At 39.9% G+C, this 22,540-nt stretch overlaps 1 protein-coding gene across 3 annotated transcripts in view; it reads right to left on the bottom strand.

Moving 5' to 3' along the window:
• tecpr1b (tectonin beta-propeller repeat containing 1b) overlaps positions 1–22,540 on the bottom strand; it is a 44,198-nt gene that overhangs the window by 4,725 nt on the left and 16,933 nt on the right. The window contains exons 7-22 of one of the 3 annotated variants that reach the window (XM_061974315.2): positions 20,177–20,351; positions 19,983–20,083; positions 19,822–19,923; positions 18,909–19,036; positions 12,742–13,295; positions 11,238–11,347; positions 11,015–11,170; positions 10,786–10,935; positions 7,475–7,632; positions 7,212–7,339; positions 4,495–4,591; positions 4,324–4,420; positions 1,894–1,973; positions 1,695–1,751; positions 433–607; positions 224–359 (exon numbers count right to left, since the gene is read on the bottom strand). In XM_061974315.2, coding sequence (XP_061830299.2) covers positions 224–359; positions 433–607; positions 1,695–1,751; positions 1,894–1,973; positions 4,324–4,420; positions 4,495–4,591; positions 7,212–7,339; positions 7,475–7,632; positions 10,786–10,935; positions 11,015–11,170; positions 11,238–11,347; positions 12,742–13,295; positions 18,909–19,036; positions 19,822–19,923; positions 19,983–20,083; positions 20,177–20,351 — 2,404 coding nt within the window. The remainder of the gene's footprint in view (positions 1–223; positions 360–432; positions 608–1,694; positions 1,752–1,893; positions 1,974–4,323; positions 4,421–4,494; positions 4,592–7,211; positions 7,340–7,474; positions 7,633–10,785; positions 10,936–11,014; positions 11,171–11,237; positions 11,348–12,741; positions 13,296–18,908; positions 19,037–19,821; positions 19,924–19,982; positions 20,084–20,176; positions 20,352–22,540) is intronic. The other 2 variants (XM_061974316.2, XM_061974317.2) reach the window with 2 other exon arrangements.

The raw sequence follows: 22,540 nt of genomic DNA, 5'->3' as shown, positions 1-22,540 counted from the left end.
ATGAGAATAAAGTAACATGAGGAGCAAAAATACATACATTTTATAAGAATAATGTAATAACTAAAATCCTCACTATTGTAATAATAAATGTGTATTTAAGTAATTTTAGAAATATGAAATGATCCAGTATTTTGACTTTAATTTTGTATTGTCTTTAATGTTTTTATTGTAATTTCATAAGCTATTTATAGTCATAAATACAATGTTAAAGGGTGTTGCTCACCTGCAGGGTTGTGGGGGGACACAGAGCCCCTGTAGAAAACGGCGCCATCCTTGGCGATGGCCCACACTTGATTGGCCCCGCCTATGGAGATGGACTTAAAGGGCTGGTCGGTGCCCACGTGAAGCCATGAGGTGCCCTGTGACATCACATCATAGTGAAAGTGAAACTATGTCAAGCATATTAAAACCCACACTCTCACATTTCCTCACCGCGGGGTTCTGAGTGGTGACCCCAAGCCGACACAGTACGCCCCCCTTGTCGCTGAGGGCCCACAGGGGCACCTCCTCCATCTTGCTTTGAGCCAAGCACGGCATCAGAGAGATGTCACTCAAAGGGATGGGCGGGACTTCCTGCCACGGTCCGCTTAATGTGATCTTACACTTTCTGCACATACAAAAACACCTCGTCACTTGGTGCAGATTCAAATCTGCAACGATGTGTGTGTGCTTGTATTTCTACCCTTCTTGAGACATGAAGAAGGAAAAGTATCTTCCACATGAGGAGGTGTGAACAAGTGATGACATAAATCATGGTCCCAATAACATTGCATCTAATAGAGAATGTCTCATTTGCACCCCTGCTGGTGACATCTATCAAAATGAGGGTGGACCCAAAAAGGAGGGATTTTTCAAATTGACTGTGTGTCGCTTTTAAAAGTGCTCCCCCTCAGGTCAACATATGAAATAACAAGTGTGTGTAAGAAATTGAAATGCACCACCTTTGGCCAAGATTTATAAAAAAATACATATCTTTATAGAGACATACTGCAATAACTTGCAGTAAATAATGAAGATTTAAAACCAATTACAAACAAAAAACTAAACAAAAATTAAAAAAATGACAAAGGATTCTTTTTCTCACAGGGTGTCGATTTTTTTCCAATAAAATTGGGAATGATTTCTCATATTCTTTCTGTTTCTGTAATATTGCAATATTTTCTTGTAAAAGTATTACTTTTTTATGTGAAATTATTACTTTTTAATGGAAAATGGTGACATTTGTCATATAGAATTCTGACTTTTATCACAATATTGAAATTTTTTTTGGTTGTTCTTGTAAAATACTGAAATTTTTTGAGTAAAATTATGGCTTTTGTCATAATTTTGCCAAGGAAAATTCGAATTATTATTATTATAATATTGCCCAAATGTTAAAGTTTTCTTATAAAATTGTGACTTTTGTCGCGTAAAATTGCAACTCTTTTCATAAATTTCCCCAAATGTTAAGCTTTTCTTGTAAAACTGACTGTTATTGAGTAAAATTCCAACTTTTATCATAATATTGCACAAATGTTCAGGTTTTCTTGCAAAATTTTGACTTGCGTTGAATAAAATGACGACTTTTATTACAATACTGCCAAAATTCTACGTTTTTCTTGTGAAATTGTGACCTTTTTCTTGTGAAATTCCCACTCATTTTTCACAACAAGCTTTTTTTATATTTGTGTGTGTGTGTGTGTGTGTGTAGTTACCTTGACCATCGTCTACGCCGTACAAAGTCCTTCATGGTTTTGTGTCCATGGAATGTTCTAAAAAGAAGAAACCGTACATAATCAGGTAGAGAACATGGTACGGCTCCCCGTGCTGGATCTGATGTCCCAATGCCAACACAATCTAAAAAATAAAAAGGAATAAAAACAAAGACAAACTTGGCAATAACAAGAAACTTACGTGGGAAAGTCTGCAGCGTACTGCCATCCTTCTTTATCTGTCCCTCCTGGCACAGTCTGGTCCACGGCCCACTCTGACACCTGGGACACAGGGAGGTGGTGTCAGCAACCACCGCATTTGCTACTGGGCCGCATAGAAACATCAAATAATTTATAAACGACTGCATTTTCTCAGACTTAACTTTCGCCTGTCCCACTGGACGGGGGGGTCAGCTACCCGCGGCTCTAGAGCCGCAGGTGGCTCTTTAGCGTCACCCTAGTGGCTCCCTGGATCTCTTTTAGATATGTGTGACAATGGAAAAAGATGAAGAAAAAAACCATTTTTTGTTTTAATATATTTTCTGTAGGAGAACAAACATGAGACAAACCTTCCTAATTGTTAGAAATCCCACTGTTTATGTTATACATGCTTCACTGATGAGAGTATTTGGCAAGTACCGTTTTATCCTACTAATTTCAGTGATCCTTGAACTCATCCTAGTTTATTTACATGTACGTAAATGTACATTTAATTACTGAAATGTGTCATTAATTAAGTTATAATTTGGGTTAAATAAATCAATGTTTTTAATTTAATGTAAAATTATATTTGATTATTTAATGATTTAATTATTGATTACATTATTTAATTTGTTTCAGAATGTAATGATCCATTTCATTATTTAACGATTTATTTAAAGATTTAATTAATTAATGACACATTGAAGTAACTATTTAATGATTTCATGAATTACACATTTAAGTAATAGTTTGAAGATGTATGTAATTTTGTCACGTTTAGCCCTCCTTACATAAGACCCAATAGAAGGTCATTGAACAATAACTCTTGTTGCTAGGCAGATGTCATAAGTCATAACTGCCCCATTGGACAATGAATACAAATGGACATTTGTTGCTAGACAGGGTTCATAAATATGGAGAGCCAAATCGGATGCAATTAATTAAATAAACACATCCCTAAATAATTACTGAAATGTGTCATTAATTAAGTTATAATTTGGGTTAAATAAATCAATGTTTTTAATTTAATGTAAAATTATATTTGATTATTCAATGATTTAATTATTGATTACATTATTTAATTTGTTTCAGAATGTAATGATCCATTTAATTATTTAATGATTTATTTAAAGATGTAATTAATTAATGACACATTGAAGTAACTATTTAGTGATTTGATGAATTACACATTTAAGTAGTTGTTTGAAGATGTATGTAATTTTGTCACGTTTGGCCCTCCATACATAGAACCCAATAGAAGGTCATTGAACAATAATTCTTGTTGCTAGGCAGATGTCATAAGTCATAACTGCCCCATTGGACAATGAATACAAATGGATATTTGTTGCTAGACAGGGTTCATAAATATGGAGAGCCAAATCGGATACAATTAATTAAATAAACAAATGTGTCATTAATTAAGTTATAATTTGGGTTAAATAAATCAATGTTTTTAATTTAATGTACAATTATATTTGATTATTGAATGATTTAATTATTGATTACATTATTTAATTTGTTTCAGAATGTAATGATCCATTTCATTATTTAATGATTTATTTAAAGATTTAATTAATTAATGACACATTGAAGTAACTATTTAATGATTTGATGAATTACACATTTAAGTAGTTGTTTGAAGATGTATGTAATTTTGTCACGTTTAACCCTCCTTACATAAGACCCAATAGAAGGTCATTGAACAATAACTCTTGTTGCTAGGCAGATGTCATAAGTCATAACTGCCCCTTTGGACAATGAATACAAATGGACATTTGTTGCTAGACAGGGCTCATAAATATGGAGAGCCAAATGGGATACAATTAATTAAATACATACATAGTAATTGGTTATAGTTTGAGTTGAATACATATAGTACATGTTATTAAATTTTTTGATTTCATTATTTCATGATTTAATAAATTGTTTCACTCTTTAATTATTGATTTCTATATTTCACGATTGATTTAATGATTTGTTTAATTAATGACATAATTTAAAGATGTATTTATTTATTTTATTTTGTCCTATTTGGCCCTCCATACAGTCATAGGCTATTGGAAAATCATGGCCACTTGTTGCTAGGCAGATGTCATAGGCATACACAGTGAGTGGTTGCATAGTAAATGAGTTATGAGTTCAAATCCCAGTCAGTGTTAAAGGTAACATTGTTTTTATTTATTTATTTATGTATTATACTATTCAGTCGATGTCATATTATTTATTTTTGTTATATATTGCTGAGAAAAATGATGTCCACTTGACAAAAATGCCTCCTGCCATGGGCTAAAGAAATAACAGTCTTTACTCGTCAGTTTGCATGGCCAGCAGGACCGAAACAAAACCCGTTTGAATTTATGCTCTGTATTAACTGCAAAATAAATATGAAAGAAAAACATTGCCTTGTACTTCCTGCGCCGAATGCACTTACCCAGGACCACTGAGGCGAGGGTGGGTGTGTGTTGCCTTTGGTGCACTCCCTCAGTCCACTCTCGTCACTCCACATGGGGCGGTCAGTGGGAAGTCCTCTGGGGGGAGAAAAAAAAAAAGACATATCATGTTACATATTTTCATATCACATTGAAGATGGTTGTTGTCTTACTTGTCTGTGTAGCCTGTCACTGGGTTCCATCTTTGATTCTCATACACGTGCACGCTCCTGGCGTCAGTCTGCTGGTGCACGTCACCTGCATCTGCATCTACCACAACACAAATAGACGTAAACAAACACACATATTGCAAACATCTTTTCTCAAAACCACCATCTCATATTTTATTAGTGCAGTGGTTATTATTATTATTTTTTTTTTTTAAATAATCCTGTAGATCGGGGTGTCAAACTTTATTTAATTAAGGGCCAAACCCCAGAGGGCTGTTGTAAGTCAAAATACAGTATATGAATATTCATTATTAATTTATTAGATTTATTTATGTCTTTAATTAATCAATTATTAATTATTAATAATTTATTAGATGTGTTTATGTCTTTAATTATTGTATTAATTATTAATTATTTATTAGATTTATGTATTTAATTAATACTTTTTATTAATATTAATATTCACAATGTTATTACACAATTGACAATGCATTAGATTGTTTAATTTTTTTTCGTACAAATTGACACCTCGCTTTGAAGTAATAAGTCAGGGTGACAAGAAGATACTTAGGCATTTATTTTCATTTGAACAAAAACAAATGTTTTGAATACATGTTTGTTGCATGATTAAATATTAATATATAATATCGGGTGTCAAATACTGTAGCTTCACCACATCGATAATTTTTGGGGTCCTAAATTAAACTTAAAAATAGCTAAATTAATTAAATATACCAATAATACAGTAGTATTGGCTACTATAGGAGAACAAACCAATCAGAACACACTTCAGTATCAGGGCCACTGATTGGCTCAGCCTCAGCTGCATTATTATATTGGATTAAAACAGCGTAAAGGTGACTAAAGACTGTTATTTTATGTCTAAATGGCTCTCATAAATTTTAAAAACATATTTAGAAGGTAGTTAACAGTTGTTATGCACGAGCAATGAAAATATTTAATGCCTATTTTGCAGAAATGTATTTATCACAGTAATAATTAACAGTAATAAACGAGGGATGCCTGCATTTAAAGTTAAAAAGATTTGCAATTTCATGCAGTGTATGCAATTATGTTAAAATTGAAAGATTGAATACATGAAGTAAGAAAGATGATTATTTTGAGGCTTTTGCAGCCTAAATAAAACAATGTGGAGGGCCAGATCTGGCCCCCGGGCCTTGAGTTTGATACTAGTGCTGTAGATTATTAATCAAATCAGCAGCCATAATATTAAGTACACAGGAGCCAATACAATAGTTATGCCTTCACAAAGAGGTATTCATACAACAATATGATATGATATAAGTCAGGGTGTCAAACTAAATTTAGCTCAGGGGCCGCAGGGAGGAAAATCTACTCCCAAGTGGGCCGGACTGGTAAAATCACGGCACGATAACTTAAAAATAAAGACAACTTCAGATTGTTTTCTTTGTTTAAAAATAGAACAAACACATTATGAAATTGTACAAATCATAATGTTATTTGTTTTACACTGACATGTTGCGGGTTAGTATTCTATCTTTATTTGTCGTTATTTATATTTTCTGAATAAATGATGTATCAGTCAACTCATTGGTGTTCATTTTCAATTTATCAAGATAAAAAAATGTAATCAAAATCAAATTACAGTCTGTTGTTTATGTAGTTTGATCACTGATGTACTAACATCATGTGGTTTATCATCTACAAAGATACAAATAATTGCTATTGCGACATCTAGTGGACACATTTAGAACAGCTGTTTCTTTCATTCAAAAATTTCAGGTACATTTTTATACACCGCAAACTTTTCCCGCAGGCCAGATAAAACCTGTTCGCGAGCCTGATCCGGCCGGCCCTTGCACTGCAAAAAGTCAGTGTTCAAAAACAAGAAAAAAAATACAAAAATTAGGGGTATTTTATTTGAACTAAGCAAAATTATCTGCCAATAGAATGAAGAAATTTGGCTTGTCAAGACTTTCCAAAACAAGTAAAATTAGCTAACCTCAATGAACCCAAAAATACCTTAAAATAAGTATATTCTCACTAATAACAAGTGCACTTTTCTTGGTAGAAAAAAAAAGAGACCTTTTTGCTCAATATGTTATAAATAAATGATAAATGGGTTATACTTGTATAGCGCTTTTCTACTTTCAAGGTACTCAAAGCGCTTTGACACTACTTCCACATTTACCCATTCACACACACATTCACATGTTGAAAAATATTCTTAAATGAAGTAAATGCTAGTGCCATTATCTTGACATTTTTTTTTCATGGTTGAAGTAAGAAATTATTAATTTGAAAAAGTAGTTTTATACTTGTGAGTGTTGATGACACAGCTTTGCAACAGTTGATATTCTAGTTTCAAGCATGTTTTACTCAATATAGATCATAACATCTCAGCAACAAGCTGTTATATCTTACTGAGATCATTTAGGACCAAAACACTTAAAACAAGTAAAATACTAACATAAAATCTGCATAGTGAGAAGAATTATCTTATCAGACAGAAAATAAGCAAATATCACCCTTATTTGACATATTTTATCTTACTTAGATTTCAGTTTTTGCAGTGTGGGCCGTACGTTTGACACCCCTGATACAAGTAGTAGTTTATACATTTGTAAGCAATACTAGGGACAACTCTCAGTGTATTATCATAATTATCTCTCGGACAGTCGCTAGGGAAATGTGGGTATAATGAGTGAAAATGTCCACAGGGAGGAGAGCATTTTTACCCGGGGTGGCCTGTTGCCCGCAACGCCCACCGTACACCCAGGCAGTGCCATCCCACCCGATGCCCCACACCAGCCCCAGACTGTTAGACTCTACACAGCGCAGGTGACCGGGGACCTGGCGCCAGAACCTGCAGCACCACACAGCGGAAGCAGCGAGCGTTAAGCATGTTAGAGGCCAGACTTTTCACAAGGTGTTAAGTTAGTTAGCATGTTAGGTGGAATCCACACAGGAAAGAAAAAAAAAAGCCATAAATGAGTCTCACATGAGGTCACATGTCAGTGTGTGAGTGGCAGCCTCCAGGGAGAAGGACGGCTCATGGACAAAAATGTCCCCTTTCGACGTCGTGGACCACAAAGCATGTCTGGACGGGGGAGCAGTGATCCCTCGACACTCGCAGCAACAGTCAGACAACAGAGTCAACTACACAGCAGAAACAACAATACAAGTCAACATCATGACACGCTAACTCAGGGGTCCCCAAACTTATTGATTCGGGGCCACATTGGGTTAAAGAATTAGGCACGGGCTATCTGTGTGTGTGTGTGTGTGTGTGTGTTCTTGTATTTCTACTAGAGATGTCCGATATTGGCTTTTTGCCGATATCCAATATTCCGATATTGTCCAACTCTTAATTACCGATATCAACCGACACCGATATATACAGTCGTGGAATTACAACATGGCACTGCCATATTTATTATTGAAGTCAAAAAGTGCATTATTTTTTTAACATACCTCAAAACAGCTTGGAATTTGGGACATGCTCTCCCTGAGATAATCCTGATACCCATTACAACTATGGGAAATACTATACTTTGACTTTCACAAAGAGCATTATTTTAAAACAATTTTAAACATGCCTCAGAACAACAGCTACAAAAAACAATGAAGGTACACAGCTTCGGTCCACTAGAGCATACTTGCCAACCTTGAGACCTCCGAATTCGGGAGATGGGGGGGAGGCGGCGGGGTTTGGTGGTAGCGGGGGGTGTATATTGTAGCGTCCCGGAAGAGTTAGTGCTGCAAGGGTTTCTGGGTATTTGTTCTGTTGTGTTTATTAGTTTTAGTTTAGTCTTTGTTTGAAGGGACAATGCACAGAAACATTACGCTCAAAGACAGATATATGTTCTGTACCAGATTACAGCTAAATAGCTCATTTCCATCCGCAGTCCCTGGCTACCTAAATTAAACGGATAAAAAAAATCATGCAATAAAATCATACACAAGTATTAAGAAAAAAAGTCATAAAATGCCCTTTCATGGACACATACTTAATATACAATACAACCACACCTCATTTACATCATCACACATAAACATGCTCTTGTTCACATCTGTCATCATTTGTAAAAACAACCATGATTTTAACAGACACACCTCCCAATTTACAATTTACTTTTAATTTTATGTTGTGTTACGGTGCGGATGTTCTCCCGAAATGTGTTTGTCATTCTTGTTTGGTGTGGGTTCACAGTGTGGCGCATATTTGTAACAGTGTTAAAGTTGTTTATACGGCCACCCTCAGTGTGACCTGTATGGCTGTTGATCAAGTATGCATTGCATTCACTTATGTGTGTGTAGGAGCCGCATATATTACAAACGCTGTTTGTATGGAGGAAAAGCAGACGTGACGACAGGTTGTAGAGGACACTAAAGGCAGTGCCTTAAAGGCACGCCCCCAATAATGTTGTCCGGGTGGAAATTCGGGAGAATGGTTGCCCCGGGAGATTTTCGGGAGGGGCACTGAAATTCGGGATTCTCCCCGGAAAATCGGGAGGTAGAAACCGATACAAATAATTTCCGATATTACATTTTAAAGCATTTATCGGACATCTCTAATTTCTACCCTTCTTGAGACATCAACAAGGAAAAGTACCTTCCATATGAGGACCGGTGAACAAGTTAGGACAATACGGAAAACCATTGCATCTAATAGAGAATGTCTCATTTGCAGTTAGCTTATCCTCCTACGATGTGTAGCGTAGCATGTTTTGCCATTTCTCGTCCCCCGGGTTGATATGTGGAAGAATCATAGCTTATTTGCTGCATACCTGCCAACTTTTGAAATCAGAAAAACCTAGTAGCCAGGGTCTAGGGGCCGCAGGCCCCGGTTGGTCCAGGACAAAGTCCTGGTGGGGGGTCCGACGCAAAATGATTATTAGCATTCAGACAGGTTAAAATGTTGCTAAAACCATCACTTTTCTATCAGTCACAGTGACTTTTCAAAACAAAAATATTACAGCAAAAATCATATGGGTTGATTGACATGTTTATTCTGTAAGCTAACTTCAATAGTTTGAAATTATTTTGTTTTGAACATGTTATCGTTATCACAAATAAAAAGATATACTGTACACAGAAATTATTTTTGATTTGATTTATTGTTTATGTAATAAAAGATTTACTTAAAATGTTATGTTTTGTGAGTTTTTTTATGCTACGAACTGTACTTACCGGCGATGTAAACCGAAGGAGACATTTCCGTAATGAAAGCTGCAACACCCTTTTTAGATTTCATCATCACTGCAGCATTATCGGCAGCAAAACAAACCAAATTCTGCCAAGGAATTTCCTTTGAGTCTATTTCTTCCGCGAGTATTTTGTAAATGTTTTCGCCTGTGGAAGCCGTATTGCATTCCCTCAAAGACAGAAGTACTGACAATACTTTTCCAATGTCGTCATCGAAATATCGAACACAAATGGGGTACAGTTTTACATCGTCATAATCGGTGCTGCCGTCAGTCGACATGCTAAATGGTTCCGTCTTCATGACATCGGCGATACTTTTTGAGGATTCTGTTCCAAGACACTGAATAATGTTTGATGTTTTGGTTCGACCACATCCATATTTTTTGGCGATTTTCGAGTCGGGAAACATTTTCCGAAATAACTGTCCCATGTGATCAGCCAGTGCGATTGGAAGTCCATGCTCAATTATTGCCTCCGTAAATAAAACTTCGGCATTTATCACATCCAAAGAATCTGTTTGGGCGACGAAAAACATTGAAAGTTTTCCACTTGTATCGCTAGCAACGGCATTAGACTTGTGTTTTTTTTGTCCCAACGTGGTCTTTTACATCGCTAATTCCTCCGTGTCCGATCGAAAAATCTTGTCTGCACAAGGTGCAATTTGCGTAGTTTTCACCCTTTTTGGAACGGATAATTATTCCCGGATAGGCTTTTGAATATTCTTCACGGAATGACTGCAGTTTTCTTTTCGGTTTAAGACTCGTTTGCGATTTTTCTCCGGCTGATTCCATGATCGTTCGCTCGTTTGGAAACAATGGCAACTGGTGCCTCGTGCTTGGCAGCGGTGCTATAAATAGCCTCGCGCATGGCATTCGGAATGGCTCGATAGGAAGTTACCGGAAGCAGTGTCGATTGTCATTGTTGTTACGCGATTTCGTGAATAAAACTTTAAAAAAAACAACGTATTTTTTTATCACTGCAACCGTTACCCGGAATAGGTTGATGAAAACCGTACTAATTACGGGAAAACCGGAGTAGTTGGCAGGTATGTTGCTGCCATAGAGGCAAGGATTGCGGACTTAAAAGTGTCTCTGCAGTGGTTACCCAGTCATTCATGTCCTGTTCGGTGAGAGCTGCCAGGAGCAGGGGACACCTCTGTCTGCTCCTCTGGCCGGTATACACGGCAAAAGCATAGTGGCAGTCCCGTATCACCGGAACCAGAGCTGTCACTTCATTGATGAAAACGTGAAGGTACTGGAAGATAACATCGAGAATAGCAATGTCGTGACTTTAAGACTAATTTCAACCAAAATGTACAAAAAAACCCACTAACCTTTTTCTCATCGTATTGCGTGTAGTAAACAAAAAAGATGCTGTCCTTCTTCCCATCCGATTTGGTGGACTGCTCCAAAGCCACGCTCACATCCAACCAGCGCTGAGGTTTCCAGTCTCTCCACCAGCGTAGTGTGCCTTTACGCACCCATATGGACTGTTACAGGCACAGCACATACAGGTAAGATAAGAGTATGGGGGGAAAAACTAAAACTAAAACGAACCCTTACGTTGCTCCTTTCTAGAGGTTTCTTGTTGATATCATCTTTGTGCTCCTGCTCGCTCCATGCTGAAGACTGCACTGGGGTCAGTGACAAAGAGCTGACCAGAGGACCTGACACATGCACACACACATACAAGCAGTCAGACGGATGTGCAGACAACCATAAAGACCACAGCGCATGTATGCAAATGACAACATAAAGAAGTGGACATACACTATTTTGCCAAAAGTATTTGGCCACCTGCCTTGACTCACATATGAACTTGAAGTGCCATCCCATTCCTAACCCATAGGGTTCAATATGATGTGGGTCCACCTTTTGCAGCTATTACAGCTTCAACTCTTCTGGGAAGGCTGTCCACAAGGTTGCGGAGTGTGTTTGTAGGAATTTTCCACCATTCTTCCAAAAGCGCATTGGTGAGGTCACACACTGATGTTGGTGGAGAAGGCCTGGCTCTCAGTCTCCTTTCTAATTCATCCCAAAGGTGCTCTATCGGGTTCAGGTCAGGACTCTGTGCAGGCCAGTCAAGTTCATCCACACCAGACTGTCATCCATGTATTTATGGACCTTGCTTTGTGCACTGGTGCACAGTCATGTTGGAAGAGGAAGGGGCCCGCTCCAAACTGTTCCCACAAGGTTCGGAGCATATGTTCAAAATGTTTTGGTATCCTGGAGCATTCAAAGTTCATTTTACTGGAACTAAGGGGCCAAGCCCAACTCCTGAAAAAACAACCCCACACCATAATTCCTCCTCCACTAAATTTCACACTCGGCACAATGCAGTCCGAAATGTAGCGTTCTCCTGGCAACCTCCAAACCCAGACTGGTCCATCAGATTGCCAGATGGAAAAGCGTGATTCATCACTCCAGAGAAGGCGTCTCCACTGCACTAGAGTCCAGTGGCGACGTGCTTTACACCACCGCATCCTACGCTTCGCATTGGACTTGGTGATGTATGGCTTAGATGCAGCTGCTCGGCCATGGAAACCCATTCCATGAAGCTCTCTGCGTACTGTACGTGGGCTAATTGGAAGGTCACATGAAGTTTGGAGCTCTGTAGCAACTGCACTTCAGCATCCGCTGACCCCTCTCTGTCAGTTTACGTGACCTACCACTTGGTCGCTGAGTTGCTGTTGTTCCCAAACTCTTCCATTTTTTTATAATAAAGCCGACAGTTGACTTTGGAATATTTCGCAGCGAGGACATTTCACGATTGGATTTGTTGCACAGCTGGCATCCTATGACAGTTCCACGCTGGTAATCACTGAGAGCGGCCCATTCTTTCACAAGTGTTTGTAGAAAGAGTCTCCATGCCTAAGTGCTTGATTTTATACACCTGTGGCCTGGGCCAAGTGATTAGGACACCTCATTCTGATCAATTGGATGGGTGGCCAAATACTTTTGGCAATGTAGTGTACATTACATGGACATATGATAATGATCTCACTCTGATTTAGGCAGGAAATGTTCTGCTTTGCACAAATAAAAAGCCATCCGATTGTACCTGTAGCGCTGAGCCAGCTGATTTGAGAGGAAGCGTCCACACTGCAGCCTCCTCCAGAGATCCAAGCCCAAACAGGGCCGTCCTCCTCCCCGATCCCGTGCGAGCCATCCAGACCAAGTCCGTAAGCAGCAGTGTCATTGCCTGAGCAAGCCCCTGCTGCGGCGTGTGTGCTTCTGGACCCCTCTGCCCCTTCCAGGTCCACATTACTCCAAGGTGTGATGGGTCCTGCAGCGTCGGGGCTCATGAGGATCTGTGCTGGGGAGAACCGGCCCCCTTCCTCCTGAGGTTTGATGGTCTGTTGGAGCGTAGATGTTTTGTCGCGGTCCGACACGAGACTGTTAATGAAGCTGTCGCTCGCAGGGATGAGAGATTTGGGAGCTGCGGGAGTGTCCTCTCTTCGTTGAGGGGCTGTGTCAGATCCCCCTAAGGGTACCACCGAGGGGTCTGCCGCCTCTAGGACTGGGGTGCTGTTTGGGAGCTCAGTCGGGCCTCGCTCTAAACCGGAGTCAGTGCAGCTCAGTATGGAGCTTCTGGAGGCTTCTGTCGGCTGGTTACTGAAGGCATTAACAAAGTACAAACATATGGTCAGAAAATAAATTAGATTTTTATATTTTCATAACAGGATTTAGGCTGGATTCAACAGTCTGATTTGTTAGATTTAGCCCATGATCAACAATCAATCGGATCTATGGTGTTTATTTTAAAAGACAGAAATAACCAGATTGTGATATGTAGTACTGCATACTAATTGGTAAGGGTGTAACTGTACACAAAAATTTCGGTTCGGTACGTACCTCGGTTTAGAGGTCACGGTTCGGTTCATTTTCGGGACAGTAAGAAAACAACAAAATATACATTTTCTGGTTATTTATTCACCAAAATTTGTAAACAATGGCTTTATCCTTTTTAACATTTAATTCGCCAAAATTCACCCATTTAGAGTTCGGAAATCGGTTAAAAAAATATATGGTCTTTTTTCTGCAACATCAAGGTATATATTGACGCTTACATAGGTCTGGTGATAATGTTCCCCTTTAAAATAGCTCTGTGTGTGATGGATGTGAGCCACCACTAGGCTGATCAGTGCAACAGCAGGCAGTCATGAATGCTAAGCATAACAATAACATACGTATACACCAGTGACGTGCGGTGAGGTTGATGGCTGGTGAGGCACTGACTTCATCACAGTCAGATTTACAAACATATGAACCCTAAAGAGTATCTTATTCATCATTTGATTGGCAGCAGTTAACGGGTTATGTTTAAAAGCTCATACCAGCATTCTTCCCTGCTTGGCACTCAGCATCAAGGGTTGGAATTGGGGGTTAAATCACCAAAAATGATTCCCGGGCGCGGCGCCGCTGCTGCCCACTGCTCCCCTCACCTCCCAGGGGGTGATCAAGGGGATGGGTCAAATGCAGAGGACAAATTTCATTACACCTAGTGTGTGTGTGACAATCATTGGTACTTTAACTTAACTTTAACTTTACACATACGAACTGTAGCACACAAAAAAGCACATTAAATAAAAAAATCATTATTATGGTCTTACCTTTACTTAGAAATTAAGTCCATGCGCCGCAATTAAAGCCCTCACTTCAACTTTCCACGTGCAAGATTGAATCTATTTAAAAAAGTGTAACCGAGGGTTTATAAATGTCGCCTATACTGTATGAAACTACAAAATAACAAACACGGAGGCTCCAGTTTACACGAGGACCACTTTATTTACCTTCTTGCAAAAACCTCCGCAACGTGACATCACTTCCGCTCTTAGCGCCTTCAAAATAAGAGCTCAAGGCATATACTGTATAACAGCGCATAACAGGAACTTAACATCACAAAGAGGAAAGCCCATGAAAATAGGTTACAAAAGTTATTTAATAAGAAGCCAAAAAGTGCAAAAACAATAATGTTCGTGTTGGAGGAGTTGTGAATTAGGTACACCTGCAGTCTGCAGGTGTATCTAATGTTGTGTCCCTGCAGTCATTCACAACTCCTCCAACACCAACATTATTGTTTTTGCACTTTTTGGCTTCTTATAAAATAATATTTTAAAATAGATTCAATCTTGCACGTGGAAAGTTTAAGTGTGGGCTTTAGTTGGTATAACAATTCTACGGCGGGGGTGCAGGAGGCGAGCCTCAGCCAGTGCGTCTTTTGCAGCCGTTTTATGATCGCTCAGCACAAGAAATACTTTACACACATACAGTTGTTGACAAAATACACTGTACATTATATACCTCAGCTAACTAAACTATGGAAATGTATAATATAATTCATATAGCAATACAGTCTCACTGCACAGCAGGCCAGCAGTTAGCCGAGTCATTGCGCAATCCATGTTGCGGCACTGAGTGACGTGCCTCAACTGGCTGCTGTTCACCGCACCGTCTCTTCTCAGTATTTGAACGGCAAATGTGAAAATTCAGCGATTTTGAATAAAAATAATCTAAAACTGGTGAAGTTAAATGGAAAATAACTTTATAGTATAATCACTGGATACATATAACAATTTATTTTTTTTTTTTCTTTTTACATTTTTTTTCTTTCCATGATGGCAGGTGAGGCCCCGCCTCACCTGCCTCTAGTGACTGCACGTCACTGGTATACACACAGGGTCCATTGCCAGGGTTAATGTGGTCAACATATATAAAAGAAAAACTAAATAAAATAAGGCTCAGAATTGGTTTCTTAACAAAACCTTTCTACATATAAAGTGCAACATTTCCACATATAAAGTGCAACATTAAACTGCTTCGAGTTGTTGATCAGATTAAATAAAATGACAAAACTTTTCTTCTACATACAAAAAGCGCAACATTAAACAGTTTCAAGTCAACTCAGCCTCAGATTAGCCTTTAACCCTGGTGACTTTCACTAAATTTTCATGTTTTTTTGCCAGAAAAATTAGTTTATCCACATTGTCTGCAGAAAGAACAGACCTGCTTGCAGTTAAAATGTCTCCAGCTGTGGAAAATACCCTTTGGCTGGGCACGGAGGTAGCAGGTATGGCGAGGTAGTGCCTGGCTAACTTGGTAGTAAGAGGATATATGGGCTCATTGTTCTTCCACCATAGAAGTGGGTCAAAATCTAGTTTTTAATGCAATATGGTCTTAAATCCGCTGCTATAAAAACATTTGTTATTGCTTTAGCCCTGCCTGACTCGCCGAGGAGAGGCTGCTTGAATGCAGTGGGGAGCTGTTGGCTCGTCTTTCTCTTCGTTGAAGCGATGTTATCCATTGTTGTATCGCACCGCGAAGACGAAATGTTCCCAAACAGGAGATCTTAACGAGGCAGGAGGGTCTTCCAGCTCTGACTTTTGATTGTTGTAGTAGCCCGGTCGTTGCTAGCATGCCGTGTCTTGTGCCTCAGTGTGCATTGTTTACACAACGTGCGGTGCGCTACTTAATATGTCCGTGTGGAAACTCGTTCGGTACACCTCCGAACCGAACCGAACCCCCCGTACCGAAGCGGTTCAATACAAATACACGTACCGTTACACCCTTACTAACTGGTCATTAGGTCTCAATGATAAATGATAATTTGATAAATGATTCTGCCAATTTAATATAAGTATCTTACAAAAGAAATGCAGTCTTTTATTGGAGAAAAAAACAGATCTCGTTTGTGACTTTTTCCACCCTGAAGAAAAATTCGGATAAACAAACAAACACATTTGAGATTGGATAATTTAGGTTACTTTTCCGGCCTGGCGCAGACATCAAACCTGAAGTAAAAGTCCTAACAAAGTTTGGGTATGTGAACCTGCAAAAAAAAACGGGAAAAAAAAGAAAGGTCTCCTGCTTGAGCGAACTGGTCAAAACTATACCTCTAAGGCAATTTCCGGCGCCACAGGCCGACCGATGCGGACGGTGGGACTTGGACGGCAATCATCCCAACAATATTCGTAAAATATTCTTGTGTCTAAAAACATGTCAGAGCAGGTGATAGGCAGAGTTCCTAGAATTCAATAATTATTGCCCCGTAGGCCAATGGAATAGTTAAACACTTGTTGCTAAGCAGAATCAGCAAGCCTCAAATATAACTGGCTTTAAGGGAAAAACATGTCACTTGGCAATAGGCAGTACATAATAGGGATGTCCCGATCCAGGTTTTTGCACTTCCGATCCGATACCGATATTGTTTTTGCACTTCCGATCCAATACCGATACTGACCGATACCGATCGATACTGGCCTATCCGAGCATGTATTGAAGTTTAAAGTTATTTAGCCTACTTAGTTGTCAGAATCATGTTGAAAAGGGTTTTAGTACTCTTGATAACAACTAGCCAGCTGAATTAGGGGAGTTTGAATAATACACAATGGTTGGTAACAAGAAACTGACCTGTTTATTCAAGGATAAACACAAAATAGACAAAATTATACATGACAAACAGAAATGGCATCATTGAACTAGGGCTGGGCGATATGGCCTTTTTTTAATATTGCAATATTTTAAGGACATGTCACGATACACCATATATATGTGGATATTTTGCCTTAGCCTTGAATGAACACTTGATGCATATAATCACAGCAGTATGATGATTCTATGTGTCTACATTAAAACATTCTTCTTCATACTGCATTAATATATGCTACTTTTAAATTTTCATGCAGAGAAGGAAATCACAACTAAAAAAAATCACAAATGTTTTCATACGGTGTTGATGTGGAAATGTTTGCCTCGGCATTTTGATGGTGTGGACGTGTGGCACCGAATGGAGATAAGCGCCTCGACAGACGTTACAATATTTGAACAATGATGACGAAAACTGTTTTCTCTGTCGTGTCCGTGTGTCGAAAATTGTTATGCGCTTAATTTTTTCTTTGATTTTGTGCGTGGCATAGATTTGCCGTGCGCAATTGCACAAGCGCGCACCTTAGAGGGAGCGTTGCTAGCACGGCTGCGCTAGCATCACAGCTAACGTTAGCCATGCTACCTCTCTGCTCGGGGAGGGCGTATAAGTATGTGACGTATGACGTGACAGTATGTGACGTGTGTAAGAAGGTGCGCTTGCTGTCTGTGAGAGGGAGACACAGGAAAGAGTGAGAAGAGCCTGTCGTGTAATGCCAGCAGCTAAAAGCAACTGCGTGAGAATCCACAGACCTGTGGATGTGTTGAAGGTGTGCTGGAAAATGCGGAACGGAAGTAAGGGAGCAGCAGAAAAGTGGAATGTATTATTTAGATAGGTGCGTTGGAAAACACGGACCGCAGTTTTTTTTTAAAACTGGATCTGGATCGGCATTTTCCCATGCCTTGCCGATACGCATTTTTTTGGCAAATATCGGCGGCCGATCCGATCCAAATATCGGATCGGTACATCCCTAATACACAATAACAAAAAGGACTGCATATTAACATTACCCATACTTGCCAACCTTGAGACCTCCGATTTCGGGAGGTGGGGGGAGGGGATGGGGTGGGCGTGGTGGGACGGGGGCGTGGCTAAAAGGGGAGGAGTATATTTACAGCTAGAATTCACCAAGTCAAGTATTTCATATATATATTTTTTTATTATTATATATATATATATATATATATATATATATATATATATATATATATATAAAATAAATACTTGAATTTCAGTGTTCATTTATTTACACATATACACACACATAACACTCATCTACTCATTGTTGAGTTAAGGGTTGAATTGTCCATCCTTGTTCTATTCTCTGTCACTATTTTTCGAACCATGCTGAACACCCTCTCTGATGATGCATTGCTGTGTGGCACGCACAAAAGTGCTTTCATCAAATGCACTAGATGGCAGTATTGTCCTGTTTAAGAGTGTCACAACATTGCTGTTTACGGCAGACGAACTGCTTTACGGTATACAAAAAAGTGACTGCTGCTGTTGTGTGTTGTTGCCACGCTGGGAGGACGTTAATGAAACTGCCTAACAATAAACCCACATAAGAAACCAAGAACTCGCCCTCCATCATTCTATAGTTATAACGTGATTGGGCAGGTACGCTTTTTTATATTGTGGAGGACCTGAGTCCGCCTGAATTTCGGGAGATTTTCGGGAGAAAATTTGTCCCGGGAGGTTTTCAGGAGAGGCGCTGAATTTCGGGAGTCTCCCGGAAAATCCGGGAGGGTTGACAAGTATGACATTACCTTAATCGAATGTATTCAATAAATATGCATACAGACCTGGGAGGGGCAGCTTCTTTGCTGTTGCCCCACTGGGCAGAAACAGGGATCCAGCCATTCCCACTTGGTTCCGAAGGCGTTACACCCATTCGGAAATACAGGCCGCGATCCTCACCGACAGCCCAAACCTGACAAGTAAAATTAGTTTTTTTTATAATTTGCACAATAGAAATTGCAATACAAAAAGACAGAAAACATGCTCATTTTGATAAACATACATACTAAAATGACTTTCTGTGTACACACTAAATACACTCGCAGGACATAAGCAGATGTTACTTTATAAGGCCATATATTGTAACACTGGCGCCCGGCTCACATATGCCCCGCCCACAAATACAGCCCTGAAATATGAAATATGGGATATGATGACGAGCGTCTAATTAGGGAGCGTCCAATATGTCAAAGCGGTGCGACTACAATCTGGCGGATATATATATAAGGCTGGTGTTAGCTGGAGAGGACAGCTGTGCTCATGTTACAGGACAGCCCCAGGGTGCAGGGACTGCCAGAAGGACAGGAGTTGTGGGGGGTCTAAGACTGAAGGAGTGGGTCGGGGGTGTGGGGGTGTGAGATATGTTTTTGCAACGCTTGCAAAGTCCTTAGCAGTGACATCCACAGTGAAAGCCTCTAGGCCCTGAGCCCAGCCTGGATCTTGTCATGAAACCAGATACGAGGAAAGGGTAAACCCAGTGGGATTTTGAACAGTGTCGAGAGGCACTAACAAGAGGAGCTAAACAAAAATAAAAGGGAAATGTATACACGGTACAATTGAAAAGTGTAAGGCCATCATTGGCTTTGTTTAGCATCTTGACAGTTATATATTTAGTACACTTTGTACAGGGTTGCCTCAAGAAAGAACTTACTGGGTTCTGGATGAAAGTGCAGGTTTGTGATCAAATATGAACGTCACCTGGTCGTTGAGTCCCACGTCAACCATCATCATCTCGCCACCTATGCTGATCCAGCCCGAGCCGCAGGGATTATGGGAATTGACACCCCGCCGGAACCACACCTGAATATGCATGACCACGTTAAAAGTGAGACGTTTAATCTCGTCATCATGTGACTCACCTTGTAGTCCTTAGTTACCACCCAGACGACACTGACCCCTACAGTGACGTGAAGGGTTTCTACTTCCTTTGCGGGCGAGGCCAACTCCACCCATGATGTGCCTGGTGGAGAAACAAAATCATGTCACTCATGTTCCTCTGATTCTGATGTTACTAGTAACATGTTGAGGTGAGAGGGGTCCACGCTCCACTGACCAATCGGGTTGTCCAGGCTGAGACCCGTTCGGACCATAAGGTTCCCATCCCACAGTACAGCCCACAGCAGGTCTCTTGGTCCGAGTGATAACTGGGCCACCTCTTGGGGCACATCTACCTCCTCCCAGCTGGTGCCCTCTGGGACCCGAGGGTGTATGCCCTCCCTAAACCACACCTGACACAAAATAACAATTTTATGAAATAAATAGGAAATCAAGTCAAATTGCAACTGCTGTGTCAAGACAGCATTGACTGAACGACTAATGGAAATTACGTGGAGTAATGCCGCCCCCTTGTGGCTAAATGTACAAACTGTCAGCATTAGCAGCTTGTCAAGCCTATACAGTGCTTCCACGGTTGAAGGAGATAAATACGAATGTATTTGGGTAAGAAATTATTTAACCGGATTTAGAGCTGGTTCATTATCTTGATAGACAGATGGTCTTTATTGTCTGCTAAATAACAGAAATTCATCTTCGACAGGCTATAAGAAAACTCACAGGGCAGAACAATAAGAGAATACAAATAAAACAAACCATCGAAAGATGTTGACAGTATATGTGCACAGTAGAGATGCGCGGATAGGCAAATATTTCATCCGCAACCGCATCAGAAAGTCGTCAACCATCCGCAATCCACCCGATCTAACATTTGATCAGAACTGCATCCGCCCGCCATCCGCCCGGTATATCTAATATAGACGATGCAAGGCATTAGTGAGGCACCTGCCAACTACTCCGGTTTTCCCGTAATTCGTACGGTTTTCATCAACCTATTCCGGGTTACGGGTGCAGTGATAAAAAATAAGTTTTTTCTTTAATTTAAAAAAAAAAGGGTGAAAACTACGCGAATTGCACCTTGTGCAGACAAGATTTTTCGATCGGACACGGAGGAATTAGCGATGTAAAAGACCACTTTGGGACAAAAAAACACAAGTCTAATGCCGTTGCTAGCGATACAAGTGGAAAACTTTCAACGTTTTTGGTCGCCCAAACAGATTCTTTGGATGTGATAAATGCCGAAGTTTTATTTACGGAGGCAATAATTGAGCATGGACTTCCAATCGCACTGGCTGATCACATGGGACAGTTACATGTTTGTAATGCAACCTTTAAAAATCATTACGCGGTGATCGCGGTCCCAAAAATAAACTTTTCTTGCATGATAATGTCCAGAAAAATTCGCTTTATATTACTATAGAGTCCTTTTAACGAATGAGTTTGATGGTTTATCACAAACCTTAAATGAAAGAAGTCCTTTCTTCTCCTGCACCTGCATGCACTTTGGCCTTGCTTCCTGTGTGGTGCGCAATCCTGTCGGCTGTATTTCACAGCACGACATACTGTTAAAAGTGTTTATACTATTTATGCTTTCAAGTCCAAGTTGAAGAAATCTTGTTAAATGTTGACAGCATAACTACCAAAATACAGAAGTATGTCCTTAATATTTTTGCAGTGCTATTTCTGTTGAAAAGTTAAAATGATTACATTAGAGATGTGATGTGCCACTTTTCAAAGTGTCTGATGGCTTAAATTAATTTTCATTAATTTTTCATATTTTGAATTCTTTTGAAAGGCTTACAAAAAAACTACATTTGAATTGTAATTCCATGCTATTGACAGGACTATTAATTTTAATGAAGTTAGCTTACCATGTTTACAGTATGATAATTGTGATAGAAATGTGAATTTCGGGGGGTGGCGGGCAGGTAAGCTGCTTACCTGCTGCGCGTGACGCCGGCCGCGGCGAAGGCGGACGAGGCGGGGTGTCGGTGCGGTGGGCGCGGTAGTGACCCTGGACATGCGTCGGGCCCTTCTCGCGGATCGCCTCAGCTACGGCTCCCGGTGGGGCCCTCTCGGGGGAAGGGGCCTCGGTCCCGGACACCGGCGAGGCGTCCCTTCTCCGCTCCGTAAAAGTGTCCATCTCTTTTCTTTTTTTTTCTTCTGTTGTGGCATATGCAGCAGGTGCCTGCTCGTTTTTCGTATGTGGGTAACAACATTTAACTATGTGTATATATTTCCGAATTGGTTTAACTGCCACCCGCAAAAAAAAAAAAAAAAAAAAAAAAAAAATCTAATTGATTTGCCCGACCCGACCCGCACGCGGATAAAATCTTATTTTTTAAAATTTCATCCGCCCGATCCGCGGATAATCCGCGGACTCCGCGGTTGTGCCCGCAAACCGCGCATCTCTAGTGCACAGTATTAGCACACTAATGTATTTTTTTTTTGTACATTTAGGAATAACAATTACTTCATTCGTATTTGAATAAAAAAGTAATACATTCTGGTAAATGTACAGCGACAAGGATGATTTTTGGAAACACAAGATGGACAATTTTCATCAGATAATGAGAATGAACAA

This window comes from Nerophis lumbriciformis, linkage group LG22 (genome assembly GCF_033978685.3).
Source record: "Nerophis lumbriciformis linkage group LG22, RoL_Nlum_v2.1, whole genome shotgun sequence".
Classification (NCBI taxonomy): domain Eukaryota; kingdom Metazoa; phylum Chordata; class Actinopteri; order Syngnathiformes; family Syngnathidae; genus Nerophis; species Nerophis lumbriciformis.
The sequence above is the reverse complement of the archived record's forward strand: the minus strand, read 5'-3'. Positions and strand labels throughout refer to the sequence as shown.